The sequence below is a fragment of the Dermacentor andersoni genome, chromosome 6, assembly GCF_023375885.2.
Source record: "Dermacentor andersoni chromosome 6, qqDerAnde1_hic_scaffold, whole genome shotgun sequence".
NCBI lineage: Eukaryota > Metazoa > Arthropoda > Arachnida > Ixodida > Ixodidae > Dermacentor > Dermacentor andersoni.
Window position 1 is genome coordinate 54,395,382 of NC_092819.1, and position 26,530 is coordinate 54,421,911.

Here is a 26,530-nt window from a genome sequence, read left to right on the forward strand (position 1 = left end):
ACAATGACCATTTTCATCATTGTAAAGTCAGTCTGCTGAGCATGGTGATGAACATTGTTAAGCTGCAGCAGTATCAAAAGAGCCTTGGTGCTTATTCACATACAGATGTGCATGCATTGTTGTTAGGGAAAAGAATGATGCTGATTGCATTGCTATTGGAAGTGAAGGACCATGAAGTAAGAATACAGGAATGCTGACTCTAAGGTAGCACAATTTAATCGCAAATAATACAAGGAATGGGCACATGGCACATTGACTTCTGCAATTTACTGTCTCCTCCACACAGCTTCTGATAGGCATGTGTCATCACACATGCATGATCGTCGCCCTCTGAATCAATGTTTGTCCAGAAAATGCAGTCCACTAACTGGCATGTAAAGTGCTTGCAGTGATGTACTCACACACAATTCCAGTGGACAGCACCCATACTCTTTAAAGAACACAGCAGGCACTTGCATGCATGAGCAGGCTCACCCCTTTAGGATGCTCGTAAGCTTAACAATTATGCCTACTTTCCACCATGCTGGGCTGACAAATGTTTTTCAGAAGAGTGTAGGCTTGGACTTGTTGGTAATACATAGCTACAATTGAAGCATAGCACGGTAAGGACGATCGACAAAGACTAGACAGGACAAGCGCTTGTCCTGTCTAGCCTTTGTCGATCGTCCTTACCGCGCTATGCTTCCAGTGTAACTGACAAATGTATCCATATTTCCCAAATTGTTCAGCGTAACATTCACTTTAATGTTGTAGATACAAGAACGGATGCCATTAAAAAAATCTACGAACGGAATGTGTGCTGGCGGTTATTTTGGTGTGCATCATAGCCTTCGCGTGGGTTTTTTTGCCTATTTTTTCGTCACTGGTACCGTTTTTTCTTTCCATCCACAATGGGAAAGGGCAGCAGTTGGTTTGTCGCTCTGCTGTCACTCCAGGCTTGGAAGTCTAGTGGACCGATCTCGTTAGGCCTGTTGTAGTGAAAACTGAACGCTTCTCTCCCAGTCGCGCAATTGTCACGGCCTTGGGTAGAGCTGAGCAAAGGCACCTCCTATAGCAGACTGACTCTAGCATCACTGGGACAGTGCAAGCTGCGCCCATGTTTTCCTCTTGTACGGCGATCCCATTCTGTATCGCTTGGACATTTGTTCGTCTACACTGTCTTCTGCCTACAGCGAGTGCATGCCTTGAGCTGCACCTTTCTGAATAAGTCTGAAGAGCTGCGCATGTGCTTGCTACATGGCCCTACTATGGCTAGCCGCACTAATCGCAAGGTAAGGCTGCCGGGTTTTGTCTGGATATTGCTCATCTCGGCCCTGCCGTCCGCAGTGAGATTGTGCGTGGTGTAGCCACAGGGAGCCCTCGTACCGCAGTGACATGCCAAGGATGCCTCACCCATGTATTTGTTCTTGATGCCAGGCCTTTTGCTTCCTGTGCCACCCGAGGACCATGCGCATGTACGACCGGTGTCATGGGTGATTGAGTGTAGATAAAATGGTTCACTCGTTAACGCAGTTGTCCTGTGTTTCTTGCTGCTTGTTTCTGCGTTCACTTTTCTCCGAAGATCGAGCGCACGTTTGAAGTAGCGACGCACCAGTTTATTGTGGCGAGACTTTGGATGCAGGCCTGTGGCTTACTAAGCTCTAACCACCGGTGATCCGTTCTCCTTTGAGTACTGAAGAGAGCTCCGCAACTGATGAATGACACATGTAGTGGAACGCTAAATTAATTTTTTTCTTAGCCTAGGAATAAAGGCAGAAATGAAGTGTGCTGCCCACGTGTGTCTGCTTGACCGGCGTGGTGCTTTTATACAATTTCACGTTGTATGGCTATGGTAGAAGAAATTATTTTTTTTGACATATGCCGTGGTCTCTAGACATTTGCATTCGACTGTACGTGTTGACATGCAACTGCATTGTTATCGTGTTTTAATGGCATACCCCTTGAAATGGGCCGGTGACCGATGAAGCACGCCACCTATGCTTGTTACACAAGAGCCTGAAAAGAAATGGTAAAATAAAGATTTATGCATGACTAGATGCACGTTGTGTGGGACAAAGTGACGGCAAGATGGGTGAGAGAGAACAACCAATTGCGCGCATATTCTAATCTCATTTGCTATCGGGCACTGCTTTGGGCACCCTTAGTGAAGTACTTGCGCCCAGGTGGGGGATGAAAGGCACAGAAACGTGACGTGTAGCTGCACGTACACGTGTCACATGCGCACAGTGTTGTTTCGATCGAACCCCGGCAACGATGGCGGCTGCTGCTCCTGCGAGTACTTGAGCATTATGCGCAGAATCTCCTTGTACAAGTGGTCCTTGGCATAGATGCTCCACACGAAGTCGATGTGCGTAAATCCACGCACGGGCACCTTGTAGCTAAGCACCACGTTGGGCAAGCGCTTCGCGAGGTGTTTCACATCCACTGGCCGGGCCAGCACGTCTCCGGCGCTCCAGTAGAGGGCCACCGGGGCGGTGACCCTGGAGAGGTCGTACTCCGGCGGGCGTTTCTGCAAGTTGGCGCAAAGAAATAAGCATTCACGACAAGAAATGAAAGCCTGTACCGACACTAAGTTCCGGTTTAAGGAACACCGAAGAGGAATATTAAGCTATATTCTTGCATTCCGTTTCTGTAATAGCAAGGCGGCCGCTATATGGTTGTGAGATGAGGTACAGAGTAATTAAGGCCAGAAAAGATGCACAAAACCCGAAAGAAAAGTGGCGACACCGCCGTGAAGTTATCGTACCAGCTGACTCTGACGTTACAAATTTTGGCAATGTCTGCGTGCTCAGGCCTATTTGCTTATCCCGGTCGTATTTCCGGGAGAGCAAAATGCTAAAACGTCCGTGTGCCGCGCATTGGGTGCATTTTAACGAAGCCCGGGGGGCCGGGAACATTGAATTCGGAATCAAATCGTGTTTTTGGCATGTAAAACCCCAGAACTTTTTCTTTCCGATTTTAAAGCTGGAGGATGCGACAGGTTGGTTATACATACAAATGTGGCTATAAGTTTCGTTGTTGACGGTAATATTTAAATTTAACTAAGTTGGCATTTTTCCTCGTATGGCGTCATGATTAAATGTACACGTACCTGCCCATAAATTTTCTTGTTCTGCAATGGCCCCCAATCAAACATCTGAAGGCGATTGTCCCTGATGATCTGAAAGGAATGATAGTACGATTACAATATACACGCGCATCAATGCGTGAGCCAGCCGCGACGCTGGCACTATAACAGCGAAGCTGTTGTTAGTGCCACTTAGAATGTAGGGGGATATATTTTAGCGCACTCTATAGTGCGGCTATATAAGGTGCGCTTGAAAACGTCATATATACGTGTTTTCCCAGCGTCCTCGTAGAACTAAATTGTTTACCGGGATAAAATTCGGTGGGAACGTGAGTTAATGTTTGGGGGTGATGTGCGATCAAGGATTCAAGTGCGTGGGTTATTAGGCGCTAGATATGAAAATTGCTGAACACTGGTTTTCCGCAGAAGTACTTCATACTGGGCAATTAATGCGCTGCGCGATTCGTGAAGCAGTACCCGTCTCGTTACATTTCGCGCAGCACATGTTACAGTTTTGTGTACACATGTTTAGAAGTGTTATGAGAAACGCGAATATATGGGGTGTCCCAGCCAACGTTAGGCAATCTGTTCAATTAATTAGAGAAACGATTAGAGAAAAACAATGCAAGATCCATTCTAAGACCTGATGTTCGGTTGTCAAAACGCTGGCGACCGAACACCGTACATCTTGTAATTGTTTCTTGCACCGCGTTTTTTAATGTTTTAATTTTTGTTTCGTTGAACAGCTTGGCTAACGCTTGCTGAGAGACACGGTATATAGAAGTGCCCCCGTTGCTCGGTTTGGCGTGAATCTGAAACTGGCTTCTTTATATATGTTTAGAAAGGGTTAGGGGGCAGGTTATGGGTGATGGTCGATGCACGTGCGTCACCCATAAAAACTTGGGGCTTTACATATAACTAATAGATATACTCTTTTTTTCTTCCCTCTTTAGAAGCGTTATATGAAGCGTGCGTTGTCTGCCCGCGACTCAACTTGTATGGAGACGTGGTCGTGCTATATGTGGATGATGTACGATCATAGTTTAAGAAATGTGTAAGTTAATGGCAGTCTTTGCTCTTTATACAAGGGTTTGAAAGCGTTGTATACAGCCGTCATTGTACGCGATGTTTCACAGTGTCGTGGCAGTACTGAATGGGGCACCGAGTAACCGATGTGCGACCAAAGTTTTGTTGGTAGTTGCAGATGGCTTGTATACGTTGCGACCCCACAGAATTGGGCACATGCCGGTTTCGCCCGCTGACGTCTGTCTTGCCGTGCGTAGCCAACCCAATTGTGCCGGTTGCTGAGCCGGTGCCGATTGTGTTAAAGGAGTACTGAAAGAAACTTGGTCTCGTTTTTTAAAATTTCTTTATTAACTTTTGCAAATAGCAACTATGGAAGGCCTTGCACGGCAAGCAAAGAAAAAAAAAAAAAAAACCTGACCTACCTGTGCAAAGTGGTACATGTTGCGTACCGAAGATCCGGCAGGGTTATTAGCCAAGTAAACTGGAAACCTCGTCTGCGTATAAAAATAACATGCAATCCAGGGGTTAGCTTTAGGAGTGGGAAAACTGCGCAGTCCGTCCTTGTCGTGCGTACGACGGGAAGATACAGTGGATTGTTGCTTAGGTTTGATAATTCCCTCTTTATACGGCCACAAGTTGCCAACCACTATGGCGAATTGACTACGAACCAGGTGGAATTAGAAAATACATTAGGGGGTTTTAGAAATGGCGTCCCCGAGTGGATTAATTTGCATAATAAGAAACCCAAACCCACTTGTACGCTTTATATTATAGTTCCTTTGTACTCTGTCTCAACCGCGTTCTCCTGTACGCCAGAACGATACTGTTCTCTACTTTGTGTCCCATATTTCTAAAACACCTTGTTTTGTCTAGAAAAGGAGAACGCGGGGGAAAATTAAAGAAAAAGTAAAAGAAAATTATGTGCCAAGAATGTAGGAAGATGATCGCATTGATACAAGTCGAAGTTCTTGAAGATGCTAATAAACATACGACAGTGACCAATAGAGGAGGCTCTCAGAGAGAGAGAGAGAGAGAGAGAGTGTGTGTGTGTGTGCTTGTGTGCGTATGTGTTATGAATGGAAAGGTTCTTTCTAATACGCCGAAATGGCGCTTTTAAAATATTTTCCAATATATGAAAAAGTGACATATTGGGAAGGAAACGATAGATCGTGTCCGCGTCACCACGAAATGACGTCGTATACCGTGTTGCTGAAACCTCGCCCCTGTCAAACTTTAATGTCGTATTCGCAATAGTCTTTAGAAAAGTTGCCTCGTTGAGGCTGTGTATACGTATGAAAGAACCCTTCAATACGGATTAAAATTAAATGGCTCCTCGTTCGGTGTGCGCTGGCACTTCACGAAGGGCGGGCTTCTTTACTTTCACCGATCGATGCTCAGTCATTACGCGAATGGGGGCTGCCGAGCAGGAGGTGAACTAGGGACGTCGTTGTAGACGCTTGCCTAATTTTGCTCGCGTTATTCGCAGCCGACTAATCGTTACCGAAAAAAAATTAACCGTGATTATTTAAGCATTATTCGATTAATCGCAAAGTTAAAACATCAATCGCCCAGCGCTCACGGACCGCGCGGTGTCTAGACGAAATTTAGACGTTTTGTTTCGAACGATGAACTATTCTTCAGCTCGTGCTAATCTATCCCGTGTGTCCAACGCTTATCGTCATGGGACTTTAAAAAATAATGTATACATTTGGAAAATTTACTTTGTTTTGGTGCTTCTTTTTGTTCTTGTTTTTTTTACATGTGCAAGGTTACTTTGAGTGATCAAGAAGTTTAATTTCACCCTGTCGGAAATCACCCACCTTGTTCATTTCTATCGGGAATCCGCCATTAACGAGCTTAAAGACTGCTTTACAAGCCGGACGTTGCATGGTACTTCCACATTCGTCTTTCTTTATTTGCTGGAAAACGGGGCCGTTTTTTGCCAAGAAAGCCCCGTTCAGCGTCATCTGGAGAAGACCCTGCAATGGAAACGGAGGAACACAATTCAGCCTTACCCGGCCGGAATAGCTTTCTGATACCGCGCGGAAGCGATAAGCTGTTACCGTGCCAGACTTGTACATATATGAAATGCATTAAGTTATTTGTCTATAGACGCGATTCGTTCGCGAGATTCAACAGGCATGGTGATGGCAAAAAGAATAGAATACGCTGATGTTTCTTCCCCTTTCGCCGCTTCGAAGAACAACCTTTAAATAGTAACTTACGTAAACTTGGTTACGTCTGTTAATGTTGTATACCGTGAAAACTCGCGCCATTAGAGGTTGTAAAAATTTTTGTGATGCGTTAGTATTAGAAGTGTCGAAAGTGGAAAAAACAATGTTTATACGTGTGTGAAACCGGTCGCGTGGTGTATATATATATATATATATATATATATATATATATATATATATATATATAGAACGTGTGTCGAGTCAGCTCCTGAACAGTACCTCGCAATGTGGTGAACACGGTTTAAATCACGGATCTGGCGACTTCAAATGTGCGCGACGTAAATCTAACCCATTTCTCTCGCATTTGCCGCTAATTCGCCAGTCAAGTTTTCCCGAATGGAATCGTGAGGGCGGTGGCGCCGCCAAATGTTCGTGACATCACCCTGGGCAGCTTGTGTGTGGACTGTAATAAGTACGTTGTCGTGCCGACTGTCCCCGTGGAATATAATTTCCCGCAAGGCCGCAAGGCAATTGGCTGACGGTAGACAGCATTTGTACTTATGTGGCCGTTCCGAAGTATGAAAGAATAGAGAATAACTTTGTGGAGAGGTTATGGTCTGGTAGACTGTACTTGCAGAACTTCTCACTGCAATTATTAGAGCGAGGCTTTCTTTGTCTTGTTTCTTTGCCTGCTGGCTGCTGTATTTGCGATAAAACGACTTGCGCCGCTGGGGGTGCATAGCGCGACGCGGAAACAGAAACTTAGTAGGAAGGAGTATATCGGAAAGAACAGAGCGAGATATGTGCGCATTCTTGGCCAATCCCGCAGAATTGGCGTGTGCCACTGGACAGGAGTCCAAATGTACAAGCAGAACAATGGAGGGGCAAGAATAAGTGAAGTCGACAACATAAGCAGCCGAATGCGGAGAAAGAAGTCAAGAAAATTAGACCAGAGTGTTGCATTGAGCATGTAGCGTTCAGCTGCGTAAAAGTGAAGAATAGAAGTATACTGAAAGCATATCAGCAAGCAGCAAAAGTTTCGCTGATCACCGATTCACACATACGCGTGTGCGCGGCAGGGCATACCCGGCGGCAGGGAAGGAGCAGTGACTCGTGTACCCCCGTAAGGCAGAGGCTTCGAGCACTCAGCAAAGTGAAGCTAAAAGTGCCATACATCCTTTGGAATCACGTGTACAACATACAAAACAGCATTCGTTTCAACAAAGAATGAGCACAAAACAAGCATCCGAACCACATAATTGATGATAAGGCGCGCGCTCCTGATAACAATGTGACGCACGTAGCGCTCTCCGCGTATACGTTTCCCGGTAAAGAAAGCTGTAGCGCAAGCTGCCGCGGCGACGGCAGCTTGCGACGTGTAGAGTGACGTCTGTAGCCTTTCGTATGTAAAAGAACCAGGAGAAAAAAAAGAAGGCAATACGACCAGCGGCAGCATGCTGCCAAAATTACAATTATTCCTATTACTACCCTTACTCGAAATTACCATTATTACAATTACTCAAAAGCAATAAAGCGTGGCATCATACCCCCCACAGCAGTTGTAGTGGTGGTTTTCAACAGCTTCGCTGGACATACACTTTTGCAGGGCCGGGATGGCTAGTCAACATTTTTTTTTACTAGAAACGGAGAAAACTAACTTTCTTTTTCGTTTCGAATTTCACACGTAAATTGCGACGCCGATGACGTCGCTATGACGTGATGAATTTCGCGAGATATTTTTGCTCATTTAGACCATTTATGTGAAGAAAAAAAGCTTGGTATTACATTATTTGCTTCTGTCATTTCAACATTGCTAGGCCGTATGCCGATTTCTGTGAAATGTTTGCTAACTGTATGCCAAACAGCATGATCAGAGCTCTGCTAAAATCAAAACATTTGTCGCGCACTAACTAGGGCTCTTTTCGGCCAGTCAGTAGCGAGAGCCGCGGCGGTGTTGGACGACGGGACACACAGCTTTTCCTGCACTACACGAAGTCGATGAGGTGAAGTTGAAAAGCGGGCTACTTTTCGGCCACGAAACATGTCGCTAAACTAGTGCGTGCAGACTAAGTCACTATATACACTCACGTCCAGGAAGTCAGCGAACGGTACCATCTCTTTCATTTCCGATGTCATGTGACCCAGATAGGCCACTGGTGCGATGGCGTTGAATAGTCGAACCTAAAAAAAAGAAGAAAAAAGGCAAAAGCGCAGTCGTATGATCCAGTCTTAGCCAAATGCGTTAATATTTGCAGCAGTCAGCCGAGCTCTCCGTATATCCGCGTTTAGCCATGCACGCAACCTTTGTGCAACGGCGGCTACAGGTATAGGGAGTGATCATTTTGTTAAGTTTTGCGGAATATTTTTTAAAAAGATTGCCGGTTGCAGATTACATAATTCTATAGTCCTTGAGCGTGGACTGAGCGAATTCAGAGAGGCGGGCTTTCCTTGCAAGAAGAATGAAAACACGTATTCGTCTAATTAACAAATATCACTTATTAACTTTTTAAATATTTAAGGCTCATATTTCACTTTGCGAATTTTAGCCGGTGAATTTGCAAGGCGTGTCCACCTTCTTCTTTATGTGTATGTGTATTTTTTTGCGCTGTTTTTGAAATTTGCAGTATCCACCTGGATTGAGTTTCCGGAATGGCAGCAGTTTGCGGATTCGCGCCCTTAAGCTCACCGTGAAACCGCAGTGATGTTCCTCTTAGCTTTTGTAATAAAACGCCCCTTTATGCATCGAAGCACTCAAGTAACTGGAACGCCAGTGTATTTCGTACCACTATTTGGGAAATAATATCTACGAACTGGTGTCCTACTGGGAATTCATTTCGGGTGAATACGTCTTGCAAGCTCGCCGGCTACAATTCATAAACTGCAATGCGTGGCGTAAAGTATTTAATTAAGAAGTTAATAAGTGGATTTGTGTTAATTAGCTAAATATGTGTTTATATTGCTTGTGCTAGTAGTAATGTCCGTCTCTTCGAATTATCCAGCTCAAGGACAAGAATTATGCTATCTGACACAGACCATCTTAAAAAAATTCTGTAGAACACAACCCTCCGTATATTACGTAACATAAGGCCGGCGGTGAAGCGATGAGCACCAACGTCGTACGTTGGCGAAAGCATCTCATGATCTCACCAATTCAGAGCACTTTCTCACGCATGCTTACTTCTATTGCATGGCTGCGTAAAGCAACGATAAGTTAGAAATCAGTCACGGTGCTGGCACTTTCAGTCAATGTTTACCTTCTCGTTGTACCGTGGTTTCGACGCAAGTAGCCCAAACATTATAAGGCTTCCTTGAGACCACCCTACGTACAGCAGAGAAGGACTCCCGGTCTTTTCCAGAATCATGTCTATCTGCGCTGGTAGATCGAAGTTGATCATTTCGTCAAAGCTGCGAGAGGATCAAGACAAGATGAATCAGTGCAAGGGTATTTTTGTGGTAGCAGCATGTGCTTGAAGCGCAAGGTATGTGATTTAGGTAAATATTAAAGAGCATTATTCTACATTGACAAAGCTCTTTTTATTTTGTCGCCATCTAGGATTAGATATATGACGTGCAGGGCGTAATTCTCTGTCTCAGTTAGTCGCAGCCGCGTTTGAGTGCATGGGGGTGAGTGCTGTTATGGGGGGGGGGGGTGGCGTGTAAGAATGTAAAGACATGCCTTTAAAGGTCACTTCAGTCTACTTAAAAAGCTTGCATACATGCGTATTCGTATATCGATCCTCAAAGCAGAGTATGTGCGGCGAGAGAAAGCTGGCGATGTTGCTTGCGCACGGGAACATGCCTTCAACATTATATTATTGGCGCGAACACCTTGACAGCAACCTTCCTTCTACGCTCAGCAAATCTTTTCGCTGAAATGGCAGTTTATCCGTCCATGCCAGCTTTTACAGCGCATTGATCCCGGTCACGCGGTGTGCTTAGAACGAGCAGCGATGCGCCAGGATAACAGCCACACAATGAAAGAACCTCGCCGTGTCCCGTACTCGAAGCCGCGTGGGAGACGACCTTTAAACGGCGAAACTGACCCCGTAAATTGTGATGCACGCGCGCAAAATGCTATAAAGCTAGGTCATGGCATCCCAGGGTGTCTACCAACCGGGAAAGCCGGGAATTCTCGGGGATTTTGAATAGTCTGGAAATACCCAGGGAAAACTCAGGGAAGTTGTGCTTCTATCAGGGAAAATTAGCTGTAATTTTATTGAAAGGGAACGAAATTCTCGGTAACTCTGGCTGGACTAACAAAGATGAATCGTAACGAATCTACTTTGACGCCGTGTCGTCGGCTGGAGTAGTTGCCAGTGTACAGTCAGCGACCGACTTTTCGGACGCCCGATAATTCGGACAGCTTCGCGGCACCACCACGTACCCCTAGAGTCAATGCATAAGAACGTCTGAAATTTCGGACGCAAGAACCCTTCGCCGTCCGATTTTTCGGACGTATTGCCATGACCGCAGGTCGAAATGGCATTAATCAAACAAGGCCACCACTGCCGCCATTTTGATTACCTCGCCGCCTCGAACGGCGCTGTCGCACGCGGTCCGCTTGCAGCCGTAGGTGCCACCACCGCGGCAGCCCTAGGCCTAGCTGCTTCGACGTTCGCTGTTAAGCTTCTTGCCGTTCGGTGCCGTGTTTTTCAGTGAAAGAAGTCGCCACTGTCAGCAATGCGACTCCGCCTTTGTGGTCCTCGCTATTAGCTTCGAAGCTCGGAAAGCACGACGCGTTGCATAATTCCGGCTCCTGAAAGTTATCTTCGCCTTAGTACAGCACTGTTACGTGGTGAAGCGTGCGCGAAAGTATTGCGGTGAAGCATAGCAAGCGTAGGATGGGGCAATTGTCACGGGACGCAGTATGTATTCCTAAGTTATACACGCGTGTACTCGCGTGCACTTTCACAGCTGTTGAGAGAGAATCTCACTTGTGACAGAGTTCGGATATCATACCAATGAGCTTGTAATCAGTCGATAGAAATAGCTCATATTCGAAAATATTTGCTTCTGCATGCATCTCCTTTTTATTCGTATTTGAGAACGTTTGACTCGATTCACAATAGCTTCTACCATTTTTTTTTTCGCAGCTGTTTTATTTGCTGAACATTTCGCTATCCCCCCCCCCCCCCCACACTCCCATTTCTGTTTCCTTATTGATTAAAATAAGCACTACTCTTTATTATAAAAACTGCATTAAGTCGTTTTATTTATTAACATGCTTACTAGAGAGTGGCAGCATCGGGCGACATGGTGTCCCCCCAGCCCGCCGTGACATAAAACAAAGTTCTGTGTCACTCAGGAAATTTTGCAAGGTACTCAGGGAAAACCGGGAAAACTCGGGGAATTTGGAAATGTTAGCTTGGTGGACACCCTGCATCCAAAATATCTGGCGTGGCGCCTTGCGTCAAACCTCGAATATCGGACTACAACAAGCCGAGAGTTGATTTACCTGAAATCCCAGTACTTTTTCATCCAGTTCTTGAGGCGGCGGTGGCTTGAGTAAGTGGTACCTCTGACGTTTCCCAACCACACATCAAAGCCGTTGTCTGCTAGGATGAAACCTGAAGGCATATTGAGACCAGGTATCACTTATTCCAGAAAACACATGAACATTCCTGCGAAGAAATGGTTTTTCAAGTGCCAAAAGGGCAGTCCGTTCTTCCTTTCCTGTTATTATATATCAAGTACGTCTTCCTTGCGCCTTAGTAACCATTGTTGGCAAGCCTGACCAACTAGTTCAACTGGAATATCGTCTGCACATGGACACTAGTATCCCTGATACACTTTAATCTTGTTTCCTCCAAAATAGTTCCACGAAGTAGAATCGCGGCAACAATAGACCAGACGTAATTATACCTCACTATATTAAGCCCGGTCCACGCCGCGCAATTTTACGCTGTGTTTTTCGCAGCTACGATTTCCGCAGATGCGAACTTCGCATTGCCGTTTCACATTCACCCAGCGCGGCAGCTGCGATTTTTGGCATTTTCGAGCACCTATAGGAGGATTGAATTTATTATTCGCGTCAGTTTGTTACGGTAAGAACAAAGCAAAGCAACTTAGAAACTGTTTTCGTGAAAGTTCTTTGTGTCTGAGTGCGTTACTTTATCAGAACAAAAATTAAGTGGGAAGGCTACAGTGCCACGTCTACGATCCACGTTGTGATTGGCTCCCCGTCCTTGCCGCATGTGCGTTTTCCACGAAAAAGCAAAAAATCGCAGGCACGAAGGGTGCGACGGCCCATTTGCCGCATCTGCGAATTCGCAAGTGCGAAAACTCAGTCAGATTGGCACCATGTGAAACGGGCTTTAGTGTAGCCGGCGTACTGTACTGCAATAGCGAAAGATGGCCACTGAAACAGACAGGGAAGGCACGATAATTGTCATCGTACTTATTCCAGTCGTCCCTTATATTAGTCGTCAATTTACCTCGCGCAGTTAGTTCCAGCAAGTACCGATTCAAAATTACTGTCTGGTTTGCACGACTGTGTTGTGAAAGACAACACGTACAGCAGTCCACGAGTGTTATTTAAGTAGATGGCTGTGCCAACTTGACACAAACAGCGACAATAAAACGGTCTAGCAGCCATTTGCTATGTATATGGCTCGACTTTCAAAAGACACTTAATGAATCTACTCGGTCCAGCACGTCTGTTGTAGATTGCGCTTTCCTGCGTCTACCTGTGCCTGCTCGGAAGATTAAACCAAAGTTTCTAAGAGCAACAAAATTAGCGTCAGTCTAGATTTATTGAGTGGCACTGACTTTCTGCCAAATTGCCACGAACATAGGAGCGGGTAGGAAGCGCGCTGTCTTCCGTCGCGCGCGAGCCTCTGGGAAGAGGGTAGGAGAATTGAGGGGGGGGGGGGGGTTCTACTCCGGGCGGCCTGGGCGCGCATAAAGGAAAACACGCTTTCGTCGCAGGTCACTTACACTATCATGGCGGCACCCCGCGGGCCGCGGCCTCTGCCGTTGCCTCCGAGATTTAAGTTTGTTTGCGCTCCGACGCTGGGCTGCCGCCGCGGTGAAGGCAGTGCAACAGTGGGCACTGACGCCCATTTGGTGATAGGAGCACGCATCACTTGCATTGTGCTGTATCCGAGGCACGTGAAGCAACTTGAAATGCTTCAAGAAACGCCTGTGCAATGTCGCGCAAGGGTTGTGTGCAGGCCTTTTGTCAACGCTACGCCACACTATACCGAAAGCCGCGTCGCCCCGTTTTCAACGACGCTGAACAAGCGTGCGGAAGGTGGACACGCGCGCCATAGCGAATAAGGAAGAAGACGGCGGCATGATCACGGAGCCTTGTATGGAGGCCACAACAATAACGATGACACGGTAAGTTTTCTAACGCGATAGCGTTAAGGAGCCCGTGTCGCAGAAAATTCGGCGTCAGCGTCAAAAAGAAGTTCGATCCAAATATTAAACTATGCATACCCAACCACTCGTTTACCACCAAAGGTGCTCATACCTTGTCTTTCATTCGTTACAAAGTTATTCCTCGGAACGGAAGCCCACAAACAAATGTAATGGGAAAAAAGAACACGCACAGCACATGTCCTTTATGTTTTTGTTGCAGTTCAGAGTGCATATTTCTGAAAACGCTAGTACGATAAGGCAAGACTTAACACCACATACGTTACACGTAGCGCGCGCTTGTCCAAAACAATTCGACGCCACACAGAGTGACTGAGTGAGTGCCACGCGGAAGGAGAAGCACGCATGTATTTAAATATGTGCGACTATAAGCCATCAAAGCATGGTTCGAACCATAAGCACTTTCCCGCTGACGCGCGTGCGGCTTAGCTCTGACCTCCCATTCTTCGTGGGATATGATTTTCTTACACCCGGTATGCGTGAAGGAAAAGCGCGTGGCCAACACGCAATTGTGTCGTCTCTTATTGGAATAAAATGTAGACCAAAGGGGAAGCTCTACTAGAACACTGAGCTTGCTGCCATCCTTCAGTTATGAAAAAGAAAGGAAAACGGTAATTTCTGATAGCTTCGATGCATCTTTGTAATGCGGCGAAGCATTCAGTGCATTGCAGTGAAGCGAGTGAGAATTTGCGCGCATACGCAGTGTAAGCAACACGTTATTATAAAAACTGTAAACCTCACTTGGCCACGCTTCTACCATGTATGATTGTCAGGTGCTCACCTGAGGCCTCCGAACTGAAGCATACAGTGCGTTGCAGTGAAGCGAAGTGAGAATTTGCGCGCGTACTAAATGTAAGCAACATGTTTTAAAAACTGAAAACACCACTGGGCCGCGGTTATAGTCTTTATCTCAGGTACGCACCTGAAGCCTCCGGCTGCCGGCAATATTTTTTCTTTTCGCTTGCTATCCAATTTTACCGCAGTACATATAAGTATTGTGGAGAAGCTTTTTAAAGCACATTTACGTGTCGCACATATTTTAAGACACAATTACGTGTCGGCCACGCGCTTTTCCTTCACGCATAGCGGGTATAAGAAAATCATCCCACGGAAAAGGGGGTGTGAGAGCTTAAAGCCACACGCGCGGCAGCAGGAAATTACACGCTTATGGTTTGAAGCATGCTTTGATGGCTTACCGTGTCGTCGTTATTGTTGTGGCCTCAACACACTGCTCCATGATCATGCCGCCGTCTTCCTTATTCGCTGTGGCGCGTTCCACTTTCCGCGTGAATGCTTTTTCAGCGCCGTTAAAAACGGAGCGACGTGGCTTTCGGCAGCGAGGCGTAGCGCTGTCAAAGGCCTGCACACAACCCTTGCGCAACGTTGCACAGGCGTTTCTTGAAGCATTTCAAATTGCTTCACGTGCCTCGGATACAGCACAACGCAAGTGATGCGTGCAAGTGATGATGGCGGAAGTGGCCCGCGGCATGAGTCAATAGGCGCGCAGCTCTGATCCCCCAGCGCCAGATATGTTTTCCTTTATGCGCGGCCCGGGCAGCCGCGCGCGCTTTCACAGGCCGCTGTATCTTTCTTTCCTTCTTTCTTAGAACATAAAACATACAGTCAAATATTTTGTCAGCCCGTCAAAGCAATGATGCTTTTGAGCGGGACTGCGCAGTGCTCTGGCCCGAATGACACAGTTTTGAAAGCTTGTTTGTGCGGCTTAGTTAGTGTTGGTGCGAGACGCAGCACGAAGGTCATTTCGCTCGCTGCGGCTGCCGCGCTTCCTCACTCCGGTGTTATCACAGCGAGTTTCCGCGGTCATCGAGTGAGATGTGCGCTTGTGCGCACGTGACGACGTGCTTGTTAATTTAGTTAATATGCCTATGTTTATAAGTTTACACGACTGATAAGACTACTATTCCCACTACGTATAGCTTTCCACTAATTTGCTGTCGCAATCGATGCTTCGCCTTTCGGGCTAAACTGCGACTGTTTTCTTGTGCTAGACAACTTTTGAAAAAGTTCTCATTGACATATATTTTGCTAATTTATGAGTGAAGTACTGTGAAACTTTGTAGCTAACTCCCCAAAACCCAACGTATCATTTTTGATACGCTGAATTTGATGCCTGAAAACTCTGATTTAGTGCTGTAAATCCAATGTACAGTCCATACTAGCGTTTTTGATATTCTGGAGGGAGTGCTCAGTTGTGAATAGTTCAGCAAATGAATTACTAATTATGTAATTACCATACTCATTACCCTTTACTCAAATATTATTTCGCTGTTTTCTTCATACCGATATACTCTCCGTGGTCAGAAATACATGTGAGCAAGTTGCTTTAATTTTTTTTGACGTACAAAATGATGTCCGGGATTTGTGGGGCCAAACTACGTAGCCTTCGCCAGACGTTGCATCAATGTGCTTCTTCGCGGAAAGCTGTTGCGAAAATTTTAATGTCACGCCGCCAAGTGACTTTCGAGTGACGTCATCGAATGACGTAACCAGTTTCCGCGGGCTCTAGACGTTCGTTGTTTGGCGGTCTGTAAGCGTAATGTTCGAAGTAAGGGTTTATACATAATTTTCATTAGTGGCGCTTTAAGAGATACGGGCATGCAATGATGCACCTGCGGCCACCTTACCAAGGCTTTGATCCGGCAAGTTAACCACGTAATCCGCACTGCTACTTAGAAGCCCAGTCATGAGGAAGGCGACCGGCTTTCTTCGCTGCCCCTGTGGCTCTGTGCGTCCTTTGGGTATTCGTTGTATCATGATGACGTAAGAGTCTCTGGTAGTGACGGTGTATTCCTCTACGGGGTAGCCGTTGCTGGTTATCAGCTGCGACTGGGATAGTTCAAAGTTATCTCCGTGAGCATATGCAACATTCTGCCTGTCCATACTTCATAACAACAAATGTACTGATGGCAAGTGCTTTTGTAGTATTTGCGAACTGCTACTTCCACATTTAGGGTGTTTGAACCTTTGTGTAAACAGATCACAGTTTACGGAATGCCCGAAACGTCGATAGTATCTGCAGGTGATGATGATGATGATGACGACGACGATGATGTCGGTATCTCCTTTGACGACAAGTGGTCACCTAGCCTGTTTGAACTAATCAAGTAATATAAAGGTATTCATTAGTCTAGCAGTTTGTATACGTCCCCGTAACCTTTCCTTCTTTTTCTAAATACTATATATCTACTTTGCATAGTTACCTATGCCTGTAACGGATCCGGTCTTATCAATTTCTTCTTTGCTTTTTTCAACCAATAGTCTAAAGGCATCTTACTTGCTTATATCGACTGCTTATGGGTAGAGTTCGGGGTTGCGCCATCTCGCGAAGCTTTCTTCAACCACAACGCACTAGAAAGGTTTTCGTGTTGTGTCATTGTTCTCGCAGAAGAGGAAGAAGCACGAGAAATTCAATATACGCTGACGGTTGTTTCTTCTGAAACTTTTGCGCCAGCAGATAAGTAAAACATGGCCGTTGCAACTGCACTTTTGCATGCTTTAGTTGGCGCCATAGTTACAAGATGGCGCCAGCAGCGCTGCTGCACAGGTGTTCGTCTCCGGTGTTCCTGTACTCGGTATGCTTAGTCGCACGCGTACCACAATACCGGAATACCGGTGAGTAGACGGGAGCAGCCGCACTGTAGTGCCATCAAGCAGAACTAAGTTTCACCACTCAGCGAGAACAAGGGGAACCGAAGGGTCCCAATTTTGGTTAGTTACAGCCACAGGAAGCCAACAGGCGATGAAGCAAGGGAAATCACAGGGTATACGTTAACTTTTCTCTTTAATTGAAGTATACAAATAAGAGGAAAGAAAGTGGACGAAAAGATAACTTGCTACAGGTGAAAGGCGAACCCACGACCTCCGCATTATGTGCGTGCTTACGGCGGCTACGTGCCGGCACTGAGTATAAGTGTTAATGGAGTGCGTGTACTGAGGGCTGGTAGTACTGCAACGATAAGCTATATCTACTTAGGTGTTGGCGCGAGACGTCGGTAGCAACCGATATTTAACGCACTATGCCGTTCTCCTATTTTTCTTAGACGAAAAATGAATGAATATACATTATCCGACGATTACGATGCTCCCTAATGCGAAATTTGTGTGAAGCTCTATACGTGTTTTCATTTCGCAATGTATTGGCTGGCGCGGACAATCTGTCTGTTGCGGCACGTTGCAAACGGAGCGAAGCGTGGGCTTACTGCCTCGCTAATTTGGAGACCGCGAGGGACAGCGTGTGGGTGACGCGTGGGCGCGATTCGCAGCAGCCTCCGCAGACGGGCCTCCCAGACGACACGCGCTACACTGGCGCCATCTCGTAGCCATCGTCGCCGCACTGCGCTTTTCATCTCGCGCTTTCGCCACTCCCTCCTCCTCCGCCTTCCCGCCTCATGGTTCCGCTGCACCCTCCTCCTCCGCTTTCATCCTCGCGTCCTTCATCCCCCGCTGCTCTCCACGTTCGCTCGGTTACGCCGACTCTACAACCGCTGCCGTGTCTCTACAACCGCTGCCGTTACCGTCGACGCCTTCGGTGTTCCGACTTTCCGCTAAGGGAAACTCTTTTTTTTTCTGTTTTTTTTTCGGGAGCAGCCTCGTTCTCATTGTGCTCAAAGAGAGTACGGGAACTCTTGAAAATGAAGTCAACAAGCATTCAACAAGTACAACCCAACAGACTCCCTTGCGAGCGAACTTTAAAAGATGGTTGGGATATTACCCCAAAACAGCCGGCGAAATTGGCGTGCCCTAAACGTCGTGTACCCCTTACGTCACGAACAAATAAAGATTGTACAATTCTTGTTATATTATAATATCTGATGGAAGGCTCGCGCGCCAAGACGAATTACAGTTCTTTTATTTCGTACCCATTCCGCACAGATGAGTTAAAATACTTGCATTAGCAGCCGACACGTAATGTCTAGTTACCTAATGACACGATATGTCTTCAGGCCATTCATCTATTTTTAGTCGAAAGTGATTTGTTTTTCTCGCAATCTCGAACTGTGGGTTATTTTGTTACGATTTCTTCAGTGTTTCTTTTTTTTCATTTACCCTATCATTTCTTATATATTATTAACACGTTTCTTAAAGCGGTTTTCGCTTTTGTTGATTGCAAATGATTTGTACGCCTTGCAGGCGCAAACTGGGTGTCTTTGCTTTGTAATGTCTCCCCGACTCAATCATTTGTCCTTGGTTATGTTACAGCTTTGGCTGTAGTGTCACATTCGGGATTAGTTGAGACCCTTTTGTTCAGTGCGACTTCATCTGACTGCATTTCTTCTACTTTGCAACTCCATTATTGACTTTGTGTGCATTATTCACTTCTCTTAACTTTTATCCCTTCCTGTTACAATTCCTATTGGAATTGGCAGTATGTGTAAATAAATGAATGAATGAATGAATGAATGAATGAATGAATGAATGAATGAATGAATGAATAGGAGTCAAAACGGGTGTTACCAGCACTGTCCTTATCACCTGAGCGCGATAAATGAGGCGATACGAATGGCTCGATATTTTGTTAGTCAGAAGCACACGGAAGCACGGACAATCAAGCCATATAAGGCATGTCGTAATTTAATCATTATATTCAGCTGAGTTGTAGAAATATTACGGTAAAGCGAAGTGAAAGTGCAACAAAAGATGACGCAGATGGGAGTCGAACCCACATCTTCGGCTATACGCGTACGGTGCTTTTCTAAAGTATACAGCGATCGCCATGGTTTATAAATCCGTAACTGGAAAGTACTCAGGTATGGGGCAGAAACCTGGAGACTTACGAAGAGGGTTCTGCTTAAATTGAGGACGACGCAACGAGCTATGGAAAGAAGAATGATAGGTGTAACGTTGAGGGATAAGAAAAGAGCAGATTGGGTGAGAGAACAAACGCGAGTTAATGACATCTTAGTTGAGATCAAGAAAAAGAAATGGTGGGGGGGGGCATGGACAGGACATGTAATGAGGATTGAAGATAACCGATGGTCATTAAGGGTTACGGACTGGATTCCAAGGGAAGGGAAGCGTAGCAGGGGGCGGCAGAAAGTTAGGTGGGCGGATGAGATTAAGAAGTTTGCAGGGACAACATCGCCACAATTCGTACATGACCGGGGTAGTTGAAGTACGGGAGAGGCCTTTGCCCTGCAGTGGGTGTAACCAGGCTGATGATGATGATGATGAACAAAAAAAAAAGAACAGAACAAACAAACCAGCTGTAGCCGTTATATAAGTTGCATCTATGAGAACATCTTTAGAGCGGGGAAATTCGGTGTCCGGCTTTCTTTAATTTCCTTAAAGCAGTATATTTCGGAGTGGTGTATAATACATCAGTTTTGTCCACTTCCTGCAGATGTCTCAATAGGCGCCGTTTACAGAATATGGTGATGTCATTTTTTTGGTTGCTGAGTTACGGTGTCAAAAGTTGAAGCTTCAGTTTTTTTTTTAATATTTTGTGATTTTCAACAATATTTGTAAAAAGAATTGATGGACTTAATAAAAAAAAATCTGTTACTTGCAATCGGTAGGTGTCGAACTTTTCTTTTGAACGCAACGAACTTTATACAATTCGGCGCAGTGGATGCCTAAAAGTAAGATTTCCCTCTATCCTCGTGTTTAAGCAGGAGCTCGAACGACCTTAGACTGGGGAGGCATGCGTTGCACACTGAAAAAAAAAAAAATTGGCTCGCGTTTGTTTTTTATTATTAAATGAGCGTACTTACGACGTTTTTGTAATCGTCTTTGATGAGCTTACGTTCAGGCGAGGGAGGCAAGATGACTTTCAGCGAAACGAATGCGAATAAAAGCGGTATGGGACAAAGTGATCTCGCTCTCCACATATCTGAAAAAAAGAAAACGAAAATAGAACACGTTATACTGCACGCAATCAGTCTGCTTTCTCCGCGCTTTCGGATATTTCTCGTGCGAGACGGGCGACAATGTGATCACATTAAATGCTTAAGCCGCAACTACTCCAGTTTTATCTCAAGCAGGCGCTTCTACAAGCGCGCCAATTGCACTCTAGCGTTAATCGGTCTAGAAACGGAAGCTAAAAAAAAAAAAGGAAGTGACATCCCGAACAGGCATGCGGCGCCGCTGAAAAACTCAAGCATCGAGTGAAGGCAAAGATAGACGCATTCAAGCCGATTGTTTGACGTGCGAGCAATACATGAATACTACGCAGCAGGTATAATGTCGTGCAGCGTTTACGTCTATATATAGTAACACCGCACAGGTCACGCGTTCAACGTTATTCAGTGATTATGTCCGTGCACTATGCAACCCGCTGAGAAGTTGTGCCGAAACGCAAATTCTAAAATCAGACGCATGCGCAGCGGGAGTCGTCTGACGAGGACGAAAGCGATGAAATGATGCCTTTTCGAGGGAAGACTCAGGGTGAGGAGAGGCGTATGCACAGAGAAGTGCTACACGTATATATGGGGTAGCGATCATGTTTCTAAGTTTCCCGGAATTAAAAAAATAAATTCGCCATTCGCAGGCAACATAATTCTATAGTCCTTAAGCTGGCTTATTCGGAGGACATTGTATACTTACGAGAAATCGAAACACACATTAATTCATTCGTCGTCGTGCGGGGCACGCGCATCGTAGAACTGGGTCAGGTGGTCCTACTTGCAAATGGTCGCCAAACGGAAACAGCTTTTTCTCAAGTGCCAATGAGAACTTCGTAGTTAAACCGATTCCTACAGTGCGTGGGGTCCGTTTCTTGTTTTTGCGAGATTGGCCGACGTTCATCCAAGGTGGGCGAAGCATACCTTTAAAACAAAGAAAAGCTAGCGTTTCTTTTTATTGACGTGATACAAGGAGATGTCGGCACACAAATGTACGCTTTAATAAGTATGAGCTGAATTCCAGGAAAGTGTGGGCTAACTAGCTCAGCTGAGAACCATCGCACAATTGAAAGTGATGCTCTCAAATGTGCTGTGAGAAAAAAGAAAGAAAAAAAAAAGAACTCTGTCTTAGCCGAGAAGCCCGGTATAAAGTTAATTTCTGGACCTTTTAGGGGAAGTTGTGAACAACTAACTGTCGCTCATATAAAAAAAACAAACAAAAAAAAAAAAACAAGGAAGTCGGAAGAGTTATGCAGGTACAACTCACACGTTGGAGTGTATATGTAAAGCGAAATTTCAGTGAAGTGGATGAATGGATGGCATACAACTAATGGAATGCGTATAATTGTGTTCACTTCCATCATATGCAACGTGTGATCTCAAGCGCATTTGTGCACCGCAGAGGCCACACCTTTTACGTGTAACCAGGCCTTGCGTCACATTGGCACATACATGAAAATACATTTAGCAGGAAGCTCTAGGTCGTACCCAACTCCGATGCCTCCTATTCAAATACATGTAAACCGCGAAGGCAGAAACGCTTTTCTCAGATAACTACTGGGCTTATTTTAATGGAATTTCTTGCATTTGAGAGATAGAGTTACATTATAGTGACTTTTGGAAGCCGAATTACGATTTAAGGCCTGAACTTAAAAAAAAATTCTCAGGAATTGGTACATTTGAAAAAGACGGAAAGAAAGAATAGAAACACGAAATTTACAAATTCGTAGCTCTGCACCAAGAACAGATATCGCAGTTCTGCAAAGCGCGCTCCTTAGAGCATTTAAAGCGGACAAATTTGATATATCAATTTACATCTCACGTGAATGTGTTACATTGCTTATAAGAGTTTGGGAAGGTACTACTGGCATCTTGGTAGTTTACTTGAGAGCCGGATATAATATATAAATTTTGTCCGCTTTAGATGGACTATTAGATGAAACATGCAGAATTGTGATATTGCCTTTAATTACCGAGTTACACAGATATAAACTTGATAGCTTCGTTTCATAAAGATTTGCGATTCTCAACAATATTTGTTAAAAGAAATTGACGGCCTAAATAAAGATATAGGCTGCCAACAGTCATTGTATACTTCAATTTTTTTCTTTTAAATGCAAGAAACCTTATCAAATTTGATGCAGTGGCTGCCCAGAAACAACGATTTCTCCTTTCCAATGTATTTAGATAAGGAAACACCGGAACTAAAGCTTCCTCGTAAGCCGTCTCCACCCTTTGGGTCACAGTGGCACACACAAATCCATGGAGTGCGCATAGCCCATTCGGAAGTTTTAGCCAAGAATAGGCTCACACTTAGTGGCAGAAACCGGATGGATAAATCATAGAAAATCAAATGAAGCCGCTGGAATAGAACACGCTATTCCATTAAGAGGTCGGCGTGCTTTAGAGATGCCGATTAGCCGACATTACGTGTTTCAGGCTCTAGTGCAAAGCCTACGTGTCCCAGGGGTCCCACGTGCCATTGTCTCGAAGTCCGTGGGACATAAATAGCGGGAAGGATAATTCCAACGACCTACTGTGTGCAGCGACACTTTGGTAACCGTACAATGCGCGCCAAGCATTATGTCCTTCCAGTGGGAACGACGCCTGAAGAGAAAACATGCCATAAAAGTAACGCGCAGCTGCTGTGTTTGCGATTGTATGCGAAAGGCGAATAGGACGGAGCATAACTCAGCTGCGCCGTAGATGCGCGACAAGGACTAAAGGCAGATTCGTATTCGACGGGCGCCGACAAATTTATTTGTTTGCGTTAAAATATTTGTTTCTTTTCTTATTTTCCTTCCCTGTTAATGACAAAACTGCAACCGTACTTTTCTGAATTAATTGATTAAATAAGGTAAAATCACATTTGCTGCGTCTGCTCCGAACTGTGCTCCCCCGTTTTTTTTTCTTCTTTAATGCCATAAAATTATACGGACACTCCAGGCGCGCTCGCGCCATCGCCTCCGGTATTGTTCCGGTGTGACGCGTCACACCGGTGAACACGTGATCACGAGGTCACGTGTTCTATTGCAGGCGCGAGGGCATGCTGAGAAGGGTGCATGACACGGAGGAAGGAAAGAGCTAGGAGGGAGCATTAATTACGTAACAAAGTTGAAGCAGAGAAAAGTCGGCCCAGCACACTATCACGTTGCGGTAAGTTTTTTTTAGTGTTTTCCGCCGCCGCGCTACAGCACGTGGTCACCGTATACGCCGTTCCAGCAGATGTCACGGGTTCTTGGAGGCTGTAACTGACAAAGACCTGTCCTGGACTCCTCACGTGAACCACGTGAAAAAAAGCGAGTGATTGCTCTTTGTCATCTGTTCAAGTTCCTTGCAACTGGAAAGGTGCCCACATAATCCATCTTACAGCTGTACAGGGTGTTTTTTGTTGATTACCTCCGGTGCAGCGCGCCTGTCATATCCAGCGCCTGCAAAACTAATTTGCGTAAAATTCAGAGAATTCTGGACCAAGCTCTTAGGACATGCCTTGAAATACTGCGCACTGTGTCAACAGCTGAAACTATTGCCATTGCTCAAGATTATTCGAATCACGACGCACATCTCCGTCGACACAATGCGCGCCCACGTCAGGCACATTGCCCGGACCCTACCCGCCACCTCGGCGGACTCACCGTGTAAAGAGCCCGCGCGTCATACAGTACTGCTACCAGTGCATATCGTGCCTCGCTTACATCGGGGGTACGCACCTGCGGCCAGGCCGGTGTCTCCTGCAGGGTGTCTGTGCCGTCCTGAAGTACACCTCAGAATTGGAGGACTTCACCAAAGTCAGATCTAACCACCGCCTGCAGTAAAACAACTGAGCTTACTCCTGTTGTACGAAAAATGCAGTAGCCACGCACACATCTATGCCGACGGATTGACTTCATCGACCAGCTCTGTTGGTACTGTGTTCTGTTGGTGCACGCGCCTAAATGGACAGGTGAGAGAGCCACATCTTTTAGTAAGCGCAAACGTTGTCAGAGTTTATGCACAACTGAAGTTCCGCACGCAAACATGCTCCCGAAGTGCGACAGAAGCCTTTGTCGTTCGCAGAAAAACACGAAAGTGTCCCTTCGGCGTGAGCAATGCCGGCACTTCTGCATGTGGTTGACTGTGCCCCCACTTGCTCTGCTTGAAGCGCGAATGTTCCGAAGCGCACTCCCCCATAGGACGGCGCTCTGTGACAGAGCTGGCGGATGGCTCTGGATCTGCCATTGAAATTGAGCATTAGTTACCTTCTAGGTCTTCCTTGTGTTTCTCTTTCTTTCTTTCTTTCTTTCTTTCTTTCTTTCTTTCTTTCTTTCTTTCTTTCTTTCTTTCTTTCTTTCTTTCTTTCTTTCTTCGTGCAAAGGCCATCTAGTACTTTGATGCGATTGGAGCGAGCGTGTCGCTTCGGACAACGACGATTTCATTAAAAAGCGAGAGCATAGCTGTGCACTCGCCAGAGGCAGGAATGGAACGCGCGAATAATCGTAAAGCTTACCACTACCTTTCGCGTACGTCACGTCGCTTATAAGTAAGTTGCTCTGAAACGCAAGGGCGTGCCAATTTCCTTTATGTTAAACCGCCTTCGGGATCGGTCCATCGCAACAGAACAGGTTGTAACGTTTGTTCATCGGAGTACAATACATCATTGGCGATACCATCGTCTTCGCCTTTCCGATGTTGTCAGGCACAATTTATCGCCTTGCATAAACATGTTGCTCCATCAGGTAACACTCTGAAAAACCGCCAACGATGCTGGATATCCAGATACCTGCAAAATGCTTCTCACTGCATGGATTCCCATGTGCGTCGGCTCTGCATGCTTTTTTTTTATTGAAGGGGCCCGTAGCAAGACGGTACAGGGACCTACCTACAACGAAGTACCTGATATGAAGTAAAGAGAGCTACGCAATAAAATTGCATTCCTGGCGCCTTGACTCCAGTCTGCAACCTGTAACGGGGCAGTGTCATGTGTAAAGAGAGTTTTTCAATTCCAGGACGGCAGGAAGAATTGTTCTAATGGAAGCAGCTTTCTTTGCCTACATATGCAGTGCTATTGAAACACTTATTCGGGAATATGTTTATTGAGAGGCCTTTGTTTCTGTCGACTTGTGATTAGTTTTTTTTCGTCAGCGAATTGAAAATGGATTGAAAAAGCATGGATTGAAAAAGCGAATTGAATAAGCATGGCTTCACAAGCCTCTGTAGATTTAGCGTTGCTTTGTGCTCGAGTCACGAGCTTGGTTAGCGCCAGCGTTCTTCGAACGCTCTGTAAGGCCAAAATTGGAACCCGCTATTTTATTACGCACGGCCACTGTAATCGGGCATCATGAGCTTGGTTTAACACTGTAGCGTTCATTGAACTCTCTCAAAGACCAAAATTTATAGTTCTTTATGACACGCGGCTGTTGGGCGCCATACTCCGTCATACATCAAAACTGCCAGAGGGTGCGGGACCAAATGCCGACCACGGCGGCCGCATATTGATGAGGGCGAACTGCAAAAAAAAAAAGGAAAAGAAAAAAAGAACCGCCCGCGTACCGTACACTGGGTGCGCATTGACGAACCCTAGGTTGTCGAAATGATTTCGAAATCCCTCACTACGGCAGGCCTCATAAGCATATCATGGTTTTGGCACGTAAAACCACAGAATTTAATCACGTCAAAATGGGCCAAAAAGAAAAAAAGAATGATAGAGGAAGCAGGCTTACCGATATTCACTTGCACGTAAGCGACTCCTCCTCCGAAGCAAGCCTCAACCTGGATCCGAACGCCACTAATGAACAATTCTAAAAGCGGGTAAAGCGGTACGTTGTCAGAAAGATCCAGACGTGTCGTTCTCGGAATTTCTTGTTTCTGTGATATGCATAAACGGCGTCAACTTGGCGGCCCTGCATTCACACAATAGAGATACGATTGCGCGATAACCAATTCCTTAGAAAAAGTGACAAGACTGTGAAACTAGAGAGCGTCTAGCCGGCGTATATTGAGCGACCCGAGTGCAGTGTCCAGCAATGTCTTGAGCGTCGAAGTTG

The 26,530-nt window shown here is 45.7% G+C and overlaps 1 protein-coding gene across 2 annotated transcripts; it reads right to left on the minus strand.

The window, feature by feature from the left end:
• Positions 1-198: 198 nt before the first annotated feature.
• Positions 199-26,290, minus strand: LOC126522855 (gastric triacylglycerol lipase-like). 2 transcript variants are annotated; one of them, XM_072288741.1, is made up of 11 exons: positions 26,207-26,290; positions 24,218-24,313; positions 20,379-20,497; positions 16,293-16,494; positions 11,723-11,834; positions 9,522-9,672; positions 8,356-8,448; positions 5,914-6,072; positions 4,516-4,587; positions 3,092-3,160; positions 199-2,509 (listed from the first exon to the last, which is right to left on the minus strand). In XM_072288741.1, the coding sequence occupies exons 3-11, from the start codon at positions 20,493-20,495 to the stop codon at positions 2,213-2,215; spliced, it is 1,272 nt and encodes a 423-aa protein (XP_072144842.1). In that variant the 5' UTR covers positions 20,496-20,497; positions 24,218-24,313; positions 26,207-26,290; the 3' UTR covers positions 199-2,212. The 2 variants fall into 2 exon arrangements, with proteins under 2 accessions (XP_072144842.1, XP_072144841.1); XM_072288740.1 differs by lacking the exon at positions 24,218-24,313 and having other exon boundaries at positions 26,207-26,286.
• Between the last annotated feature and the right edge of the window lie 240 nt (positions 26,291-26,530).

Bases quoted from the DNA above. Each gene is read 5' to 3' on its own strand.
- LOC126522855 (XM_072288741.1), bottom strand. From the start codon at position 20,495: ATGTGGAGAGCGAGATCACTTTGTCCCATACCGCTTTTATTCGCATTC. The intron at 6,073-8,355 runs GTGAGTGTATAT...TTTCCATTGCAG, and splicing joins CGTTCGCTGACTTCCTGGAC to GGTCTTCTCCAGATGACGCT. The intron at 2,510-3,091 runs GTACGTGTACAT...GCCAACTTGCAG, and splicing joins ACAAGAAAATTTATGGGCAG to AAACGCCCGCCGGAGTACGA.